We start from the raw sequence: 10,561 nt of genomic DNA, 5'->3' as shown, positions 1-10,561 counted from the left end.
CGACCGCGGAGCGGTGTATTCAGAGACGTTTTGTATGGTGAAAAATCTCGCATATTTGCGCGCGGTAATCCGTTCTCTAAAGTCACGGAAAGCTGACGAAATCAACAATCTCGTTTCTCTATCTTTGAAGTCTCTGAATAACACTCGCTCGGAAAAAGTAATTATCTTCCTTAGATTTCTGTATGTGCAAAGTATTACGGAGATAAAACAGTTTTAAAAAGGAAAAAGTACAATATACTCCATAGTTTTTCGACGCGACTGTTACAACAGCATGAAAACAGTGTCCCCATGTGAATTTGTTCCTTTTCAAAAGAAGATCAAGAATTAAAGACAAGACTAGGGAACCAATTAGCACTTAAAAGTAATTATTTTTTAATTATATTTGTATAACTTTAGAAATACAGCTTAAATTTGGGAATACATGTAGCTTTTCATGTGTTTATTAATTTGGATTGCAGTGAATACAAAATCAAAACTTTAGCTCAAATATTTTGGGTATTCACTAAAGTTAAAGAGTATGGAACACAAAACCTAGCATGAAAGCTGAAAAAGAGTATGAAAACTCAAAACTAGCATGAAAGCTAATATGAAAGCTCGAAAACGTAGCATGAAAGCTAAAGAGACTATGAAAGCTCGAAAACTTAGCATGAAAGCTAAAGAGAGTATGGCCACTCAATCATCTAATGTGAACAGTTCAATTGAAAACCACCTGAAAAAGCAAAGTATTCCCAGATTTACAAATGTTGTAATTCGTGAGTTACATCTTCCTAATTCGGTACGTTCTACCCCAGGGACATACAGTTGTGCGATTGATTCGTTCATTGATCTTTTTTACCATAGTATATTTGGTCTCTTAGACAGAACTTACGTTAACAGTCCACTTTTGATCTCTCTTCTTGATGTGTGTGACAAATATACAGAATTAAAAACTCTTCACAAAGATCGCATCTATAAAGAATCAGAACTTAAGTATCTAGTGTCTAATGAAGTTCGCAATCCAATTTGGAGCCACATTATTGATCACTGTCCTAGTTTCAGAGCAAGAGATTGTCATGCCGAGTTTTCACAAATTTTTCAAGAATCTGTCTTTGATTTTAGAAATGACTTAGAGAGGATAATGTTTTGTAGCACTTATAACTTCAATCAAATTTGCATAAATTGTGGCCAACATTGTGTAGACTCGGTCTCAACATTTTTGCAATATTTTTCTTGGAATGAAACTATAAATGATGCAGTGATCAATGAATGGCCAGACTTATTATTTTCATCGAATTTGTTAGTTCAAGAAATTGTGTGTCAAAATTGTCAAACCAAAATACCTGCAAGTAATTTAGACATTGTTCCATCGTCAGTTTTGTTTATTGAGTTTGCTGAAAATCTCATGAACTTGGTGAAAATCCATAGCTCTCTCAAAATCAGAAACATTTCTTATAGTCTCAGGTCTTCAGTTCGTAATCATGGGGCCCACTTTACAATTGCTTCGTTTGATTCGAATAGGAATAAATGGTTTTATATTGATGACCTCTTAGAGAGCATAGAAGTTTATCATTGTTTTGAGGATATTCAGTATCAATACCAGGAAGGATGGTTTTTTTGTTGTTATGTTCAGGAGGATGTAATTAACAGTGTTGATGAAAATATAGATTTGGTAATAGAAAATACAGAAGTGCCTATTGCATATGAATCATCCGTCTCTTTTCAAAATAAGGTACATGATCATGATTATTGTAAAGGGGTCAAGTGTATTTCCTCAGAAGTGGAATTTGATCACAACTATTGTCTCAAAAAAGACACTGAAAAAAAAGTTGAATTTAAGGGTAAGCAAAGACAGCAAACAAACAATAAAAATCAGATTCAAAAAGACTCTGTATCAAATGTTAAACTTCAGGGTTCTCAGACTTGCATAAAACATTCAATTGGAAAAATAAAAGAAAATTTAACAAACAAAAAAATTGAAAGTCAAAAGAAAGTTGAAAAGAAAATATCCATGAAATCGTCAGGTGCTGTAAGCTCTCATCTCGAACAGACAGAACATCTTACTATTCTAGACTTCTACAATGAAATGTATAAAATGCAAATAAAGCAATGCGAAGTTTGTGCAGAGGCTTGGTTTAATGTTTCTAAACAAGAGTGCACTCGATGTAAACGAGATAAACAATGGCCTAAAAAATTCAGTCGTGAGAATAACATGATCCCGTCACCAGTACCTCATGAGCTGAAAGATCTTTCGCAGGTTGAGGAAATGTTGATTGCTAGAGCATTACCTATTATGAATGTTTATTGTAAACCTAGAGGTAGACAGAGAGCATATAAAGGTCATGTTATTACATTTCCTTCAGATGTTCAGACAGTTGCAAATGTTTTGCCAAATTTGCCCTCTGATATACCAATAATTAAGATATCTAAAAAGGGATCTTGTGTTGACTCTAGAGATTTCAAGGTCAGGAAACAAAAAGTTGTAGATGCTCTTGAATGGCTTGTGAAGAATAACCCTGTTTATTCTGATGTTACTATTGATCAAAATCGAATAGAGGATCTCCCTCTAAATGGACAACTTTATTCCTCTATTAGTCAAGAGTCCACTGAGGATAGCTCTTCTGAATCAGAAAGTGAGCATAGTGAAGATGAAATTACAACAGACCTTGGTCCTGAAAATGAAGAAGACATAAGGCCTGATGAAATGAGTTCATTTGTACCTTCTTCTTTGAACACACAAATGCATAAAAACAAAATTTCTCATTTTATCAACAATATCCCTGAACTGGATATTATTGGTATTGAACCAATCAATGAATTCAATACTCCATTTTTAGCTACTATGGCTTTTCCAACTCTATTTCCTGATGGCAAAGGTGATCCAACTAACCTTGCCTTGGAAAGAACTATAGCGTCTAATGAACTTGAAAACTTTTCATTAAAGATTCGTCATTTACTCAAATTCTGTGATGTCAATGATGACAATTACTTCTATCGTTTTGCTGCACATCCTAGATTTGCCTACTGGGCTTTCAACATATTGTATCGTAGAAGAATTTTGAGCAGGGGAAATTTGTACATTAAAAGGAATCCAGGGGAAATGAATTTTACTTTGGATGAATTCAATGAAATGTTAAACTCTAACTGTGCTAATGAATTGATGAAAAAGGTATTTTATTACACCAAAGATGTAAGTGGATCACGTTCTTTTTGGAACAAAGTACGAAACAATCTGACAGCAACAGTTAAACAAGTTGGGGTATTTACAATTTTTTTTCACATTTTCTATGGCAGAGTTTCACTGGCCAGATCTTTTGAGTAAATTTAAAGTAGATGTCAATGATGTGAATGGAATAAGAAAATTTATTACAGAGAATCCTCATGTAGTAGACTATTACTTCACTGAGCGTACAAACAAATTTGTCAAGCATTGGCTTTATAATTTGCTAAAAGCTACATGGCACTGGTACAGGTTTGAATATGCTTCTAGAGGTTCCATTCATTGTCATGGTGTTGCTAAACTAGAAGACGATCCAGGTTTGGTTGAATTAACAAATATTGCTCTGAAAGGTTACCTTGCATCGCAAAAATTAAAATCTGAGAATGTTGCTTTTCAGGAAAAAGAGTTGAATGAAATTATTGCTGAAGGTAGCCAGGCTGAGAAACAAGTGTGTGTGATTATGTTGATAAGCTTCTTTGTACTTGCAATCCTATGGAGGGAGAAAACTGGGTCAAACCCCAGGTACATCCCTGTAAAGTGGATTATAGAAACTTAAATCCAGAGGAAATGAGTACAGATTATGCCAATCTTGTTAACTCTGTCGAAAAACATCTTTGTAGTTCGGCATATTGTCTTCGGCAAAAAAATGATGACACAACATGTCGATTTCACTTTCCTTTTGAAGTAAACGAGAAAACACATTTGGAATTTGAAAAGGTGAAATCTAGAGATGGTGTTGAAAGGTTCAGAGCAAAAGTTGTAACTTCAAGAAATGACCCAAGAGTCAACAGGCACCAACGTGTTTTATTACAAGGATGGAGAGCCAATGTTGATATCAGTGTAGTAGTTGATTACCACTCATGTGTTGAATATTTGACAAAGTATGCTTCTAAGCCAGAGAAGCTCAGTGATATTACACAGGATGCGTTCACTCATGTGGCTTCAAAAGTAAACTCTGATAATTTTTCCCCAAGCTCTGCAATAAAGAAATTAATGATGAGATCGGTAGGTTTACGTGATATGAGTGTTCAAGAGGTTTGCCATCAAATATTAGGATTGAAGTATTACAGTAGTTCTTATGAAGTTTATTGCATGTCCTTAGATGGTTCTCGACAGGTTGAATTGGTTGATGGTGAAGTTAGTACAAAAAAAATCTCACTTGGATATTTATGCATTTAGAGAGGACTACTCTTCTGATCCAAGGATTTCTGAGATGAATTTTATCCAATTTCATGCCAATTATGTTTTGGTCAATGAAGAGTTGCATAAAAGGAAAAAAAGAAGTTGTAATCCGAACATTTCCTTCTTACTCATCTTCTCCAAATAGTATTCACTATAGTAAGTACTGCAAGTATAGTTTACTAAAATATAAAGTATGGAGACATACTCCAAATTCAGCTTGGGGTGAAATAGATGCAACTGATGAAGGTTTTATTATGTGTTGGGCTACATTTCTACGATCAGATGCTGCTGTTAGTGTTCCTAATCATTTAAGGGAATTAGAAACAATTGAAAATGCTATGATGAGTAGAGAAACAGGTACCGATTCTCAGGACTCTGATTCCGAAGATGATTCTGAAGTAATCAATGATGAGATAAGCAACTACAGAGAGGAATGGATGTTTCTAGCAGATCATTTCTCAAATCCCCAACAAGAAGATAATTCGAGTGGTAGTGAAAATAGAACATATTGGCTGGATCAGTGTTCCCAGTATAATTCAATATCTAGATTAGAAATGCCTGCTTGGATAAATAGCAAAAAAGCTACCTTAAGAATAGAAGGTCAACTGAATGACGAGGACACTGAATTACAGAATGTCTTAAAACTAAATGATCAACAGCGTAAAGCATTTGAGATGGTAAGGTGTCACATTAATAGTAACTCACAACTGTTGATGATAATTTTTGGAAAGGCAGGTTGTGGAAAAAGTTTTTTGATTCACAGACTTAGACATTTATTAGGAGATGCACTCATCATTTCATCATTATTTGGACTTGCAGCTTATAGTGTAGGAGGTAAAACTTTACATCACTTGTTGAGATTGCCTATCAAAGGCAAGTTTAACTCCGAACTTGAGGGCTCGTCATTGATACAACTTCAAGAAAGGCTAAAAGGTATTAGGTACATTATAATTGATGAATATTCTGTAATTAATCGAACAGACTTAGCTTGGGTGAATCGGAGATGCAAACAAGCCACTGGAAAGTTTGATGTGCCATTTGGAGGTATAAATATGATCTTGTCTGGAGACTTGGGACAACTTCCTCCTGTGAAAGGACATCCTATTTATTACAACAATCCTAGAAATGAACTTGAAGCTGAGGGATTTTTCGTTTATCAATTATTCAATACAGTTATTGAGCTTACTGTGAATCAGCGCTCAGATGGAAGCAGTTTCTCTTCAAAAAAAGATTTCGCAGCCTCTTGAGTAATGTTCGTGATGGTAATGTGAGCATAGATGATTGGAAATTGTTACTGACACGTTCTGGACCTAGTATTAAAACTAACTTTTCAAATGCCTTGAAGTTGTCCTATGGAAATAAAGATGTTGCAGAAAACAATTTCAAGGCCCTTGAAAAACTGAACCAACCGATAGCTAGAATTTCTGCTTTACACAATGACAAAAAAGCTGCAAAATGCTCTTTAGATGATATGGGTGGCTTGGCACCTACTCTCCTTTTATCAGTTGGAGCTAGAGTAATGTTAATGAGAAATTTGTGGACTGAATCTGGTCTCTGTAATGGAGCCATGGGTACTGTTTGCAGCATTGTTTTTAAGGATAATGAAACTCCACCATCTTTTCCAATAGCAGTGATTGTACAATTTGACCAATATTCAGGTCCAAGTTTTTCAGAATTACAACAGAATTTGGTACCCATACCACCTATTGCAAATACATCTGACAGCCTAGGTAGTAATTATGAAAGAATTCAGTTTCCCTTGCGATTGGCATGGTCAATAACTATACACAAGTCGCAAGGCCTTACTCTAGAACAAATGTCAATTGATCTTGGAAAATCTGAACGAGCATCTGGACAATCTTATGTTGCTCTCTCAAGAGCAAAGACTTTAGATAGTATTTATATTGAGCCAATGCCATATGAAAGATTGAAATCCTTAGCAAAAAGTAAAAGTTTGAAAAAGCGTTTGGATGAAGAAAGCAGATTACGTCAACTTGGTATGACAAAGTAATCAAATTAAAGTTTTTATTTACCAGCCGTCTCCTCTAAATAGTTTGTATATAGATTTGCAGTTTTTGTGATTCTTTCATTGTTTTTAAAAAAAAGTAAAGGGGAAATGTGGATATTTTCCTGAAAATTTGTTTATTTATCATTTTAGTTTCTTTTAATAACAAAAATTATCCTGTATCTTTATTACAGTGGCAAAAGGTGACAGAAAGAGGAAGCAAACTGCTGCTGATGCTAAGATGGATGACTTTGATGCATTAGCTAGCACTCAAAGTAATAACACCACCAAAAGTTCAAGTTCTTCTCCCAACGCCAGTGAAAGTTTGAATAACAATGAGACACCGGTGACTCCTAAAAAGCAGGCTGTTGAAGGGATGGTCAATACACCATCACGTTTGTTTGGGTCTCCATCACTCTTGCCGTCCCCAAGATTTTCACCTTCCATTCCACCCAATGCCAGAGGTAAGAAAAAGTAAAATTCAAGAACATTTTTCTTTAATTTTTTCTCAAACATTTCAGAAATGCATTATTTAATTCTTACCAGCTTTTACTAAAATAGTAAACCCATTAAATACAGTGGGACTGGTTTAAGTAAATGGTTTATGTATAAAGTCATTGCCTGGTCATGAAAAGTTTTGCGTTAATGTTATTTCTTGTGCTTATGTCAAGCCTTCTCTTTCAACACAGGGTATTGCAAATTGATTGTTACTATTCTTCTTTAGACATCCTTGGATTTGTTGGCGTAGTTGCAACGATCAGCCAAAATCAAGCTCGTACCAGAAATTTCTTCACGGTGCATCTCAAAACTGGCAAAACTGATTTTTGCAAAATAATAATCAGCAACCATAAAGACATCAAATCAATAAGGCAAAAATTTCTTGACGCCTTTCATAACAAAACTGCCATCCGTGCCGGCAAATTAGTACCAGGGAAAGAGGTATATTTTTTTAACAGCTACTCTTCAATCTCGGACATTGATGACAATGAACTCAGCTTTGGTTTAAATGATGCTGATGCTGTTCATCTTTCTGATATCGATGAGAATGGAACGGTTCTTTCAGCGGTTGGAAAAATCAAATATTCAGGTCCCACTGAGATGAAAGAATATGATAAGTTCGGCAAAACCAAAACAAGTCTTATGCGCCCTTGCCTTTTCTCTGATGGCGTGAAAACTGTCAGTTTGTCCCTGTGGGGAGACTTTGTTCATCTGGTTAGAGAAAACACACTCATTCAATTGACTTCACTTTCCTCAAAAGTGATTAACGAGGAGATTTGTCTTGGTACCACTTACTCATCTTCAATTTGTTACCTGACAGCAGATTTGGACGTTGAATTCCCAGAACAGGTTCTCAGCGAAGTTGACTTGTCTACCAAGCTAATAACAACGCCTGTTATAGCTAGCGTTAAAGTGGACAACTATTGGTCATGTAAATCATGCCAAAAAAGGTTAGCACCATCCACACAAGGTATGACTTCCTGTTCTTCATGCAGTAAGGATTTCAAGATTAGTTACCTTAAATTGCATCGAAATCTATTTAAAGTTGTCGTATTCGTTGAATTTGATGCTCCGGAAATGACAGTGAAATTATCAAACAACATCCTTATCGATATGTTCGGTTCAGAAACTCTGAATAATATCGACACAGAAGATGGTATGAACGACCTCAAGCTCAAGTTGCTTAATTCTGATTTCAGTTATGAAGTTGATGTTAAAAAGAAAATAGTTATGGAAATTGTGAAAGCTGAAGAAAGTTAAGACTTCTTTTTTTCGCACAAACTTTTGAGAGGTTAAATCTCTTAAAAGAATCCTTAGACCATGATTTTATTATGCTTCTATTAAAAAACGTAGTAAAGACATATTTTCATCATTAAAGATTTATCAATGTACATTTTATCTTATAGTGTAGGTGGGTTGTCAGATTTCAATCTTCGTTTGAGTATAATGGGTAGAGCTAAGTTTTCATTGACATTGATTCTATGGGACCTATGACTCTTTGAGCCTCAAACTGTTCTTATTTGGTTCTTATTCTTTGGGGTATTTTGGGTCCTTTTTGCCTTATTTTTATTTTTTACCTCATCTTACCTCGTTTGGACCCTTATTTGATAAAAAATTAGACATCCCAGCCTTCAACTTGTTCTTATTTTTTGGGCATTTTAAGCCTCATTGTTTTTATAAAAAAGAGTATTAGCTTTTTATTTTCCCATTTTGTTAATAATAAAAGAGGCGTAGAAAACAGATTTTTACCAAAAAAGATTTTTTTGTTAAGATTATTTAAAAAAGAGACGTAGAAACAGATTTTTATGAAAAAAGATTTATCATTTTTCCCATTTTGTTAAGATTATTTAAAAAAGAGACGTAGAAACAGATTTTTATCAAAAAAAGGTTTATCATTTTTACCACTTGTTAATAATTTTAGAAAAGGTTTGTAGTTTTTATTTAGTTTAGTTTTTTATAAGCAGGTCATTTATGATATAACATTTGTATCAAAATGATTCCTTTTTTTTACAATAAATGGATTTGCTTTAGCCATTTAGAAGTTTTATTGTTTACGTATTTTAGCAATATTCCATACATGTACACATTTATCACCATTATACCCTTGCAAAGATTTATCAAAAGTTATTTACCTTTTAGTCTATCTTCATCGTTATTCGCAATTTTCCTTAAATTTCTTCCCAAATTCATTTAGTTGCTTGAAACTGCCCTTTTGTATCTCTAAAGTAAGCAACGTCAAACTTTTGTTTTGGTTTTCATATAGACTATAGACAGAACTTAAAACACACATGTCACGGGAAAAATGAAAATTGAAAACTGGTCCAAAAGCCTAAAATTTGTACTAAATTTCCTAATTTCTAGTCTATTTTCGTCCTAATTTGTCCTATTTTACTAACTAAATGGCAAAAAAATTGGCTTGGAGGCCTGAACGGTTTCCCTAGCCTGTAGGCCACTTGGAGCTTTTTGATAGACTGGATGACGCTGGTAGCCAATTTTTTTGTTAATTTTACTTTGCCAGCATAAGTTTTTTGTGCCTACTCAGCTTTTTTAAGATAAATCGATAAACTTTAAGGATTTTTTAAGAATGTTGTTCAGCTTCAAATTTTTGTCTGAAATATGGTTCTGTTGAGAAAGTTTCAAATTCTTGTTTTCCATTTTGGTTTTTATGTTTGAAGAAATTTAATCCCTGCAAAACTTAATCTACAAATGGTATTGCAGGAAAAATCTTATTTTTGAAATGAATTTTATGGCAAATTTAGTTAAATTCACTTTTTTTATTTTTCAAGTCTTAGAAACAAAAGAATTTTTTAGGGCTCAAATTCGTGACATTTTCAGATCGCGAATCACTTCGATTTATATAATTCTTATAAAAAAACTGTACTTTGTATATCATTAAAAATTATATTTTGATTAAAAAAAAACTTGGAAAAACGTCTGGTTTCAAAACTAACTGTAGTCAAACCAAACTTTCTATAAGATTTAAGGATTTTTCTATGTACTGTTCATATTAAACGGTAAATGGTGTACAAATTCATAAATTTCATAAGATTTGACCGCGGTCGCCTCAGTGTGTTACACTGTGACCTAGTATTCCATGCTTGTCTTGAAAATGAAAAGTGAAAGTGAAAAAAGAAAATTTTTGGAGGTCTGGAAGCTAGAAGAATTCGAATTCCGAGGAATTGCATCGTTAATTTACAGACCAGATTTTTATTAATAATTGTTAGTCTTTCTATATATTTGAATCCAATTGGTACTTCCATGTAATTTTAAGCTTAAATAAATTATCTTACTACAGTTTTTTATATGACTGAATATATTACAATTATAATTAAGTTTATAAAATTTAGACTAACTTTTAATAATGACGTCATAAGTAAACATCCAAAAACTTCATAACAGAGAAATGTGAGATCGGCCCTAGTCTAGAGCTTTTGTTGAAAATTTTTAGATCTTGCAAATTTTTGACAAAAAGTTATTTCTCTTTTCTACTTTATCTAAATGGGTTTTGTTTGTATAATCTGTAAGAATTACGTTTGATTTCTATTTATATTCATTTTCCTTAGAGTTTGTTTATCTATTCAGGGTTGGTTTGCTTTTAAAACTGAGCAGTTGGGTTGTCCATGTCTTGTTGTCCTTTTCTCTCCTTTTCCTTTCAGCAAACTAAGTTTTTTAACATTATC

At 33.7% G+C, this 10,561-nt stretch overlaps 1 protein-coding gene across 1 annotated transcript; it reads left to right on the top strand.

Moving 5' to 3' along the window:
* The first annotated feature begins 234 nt into the window (after positions 1 to 234).
* Positions 235 to 9,008, top strand: LOC136811142 (uncharacterized). Its single transcript, XM_067067758.1, has 3 exons — positions 235 to 361; positions 6,578 to 6,847; positions 7,108 to 9,008. Coding segments are annotated over exons 1-3 (1,305 nt in total). The 5' UTR covers positions 235 to 360; the 3' UTR covers positions 8,142 to 9,008.
* The last annotated feature ends 1,553 nt before the right edge of the window (positions 9,009 to 10,561 follow it).

The sequence above is a fragment of the Clytia hemisphaerica genome, unplaced genomic scaffold (assembly GCF_902728285.1).
Source record: "Clytia hemisphaerica strain Z4C2 unplaced genomic scaffold, Clytia hemisphaerica genome assembly, whole genome shotgun sequence".
Lineage (NCBI taxonomy): Eukaryota > Metazoa > Cnidaria > Hydrozoa > Leptothecata > Clytiidae > Clytia > Clytia hemisphaerica.
The sequence above is the reverse complement of the archived record's forward strand: the minus strand, read 5'-3'. Positions and strand labels throughout refer to the sequence as shown.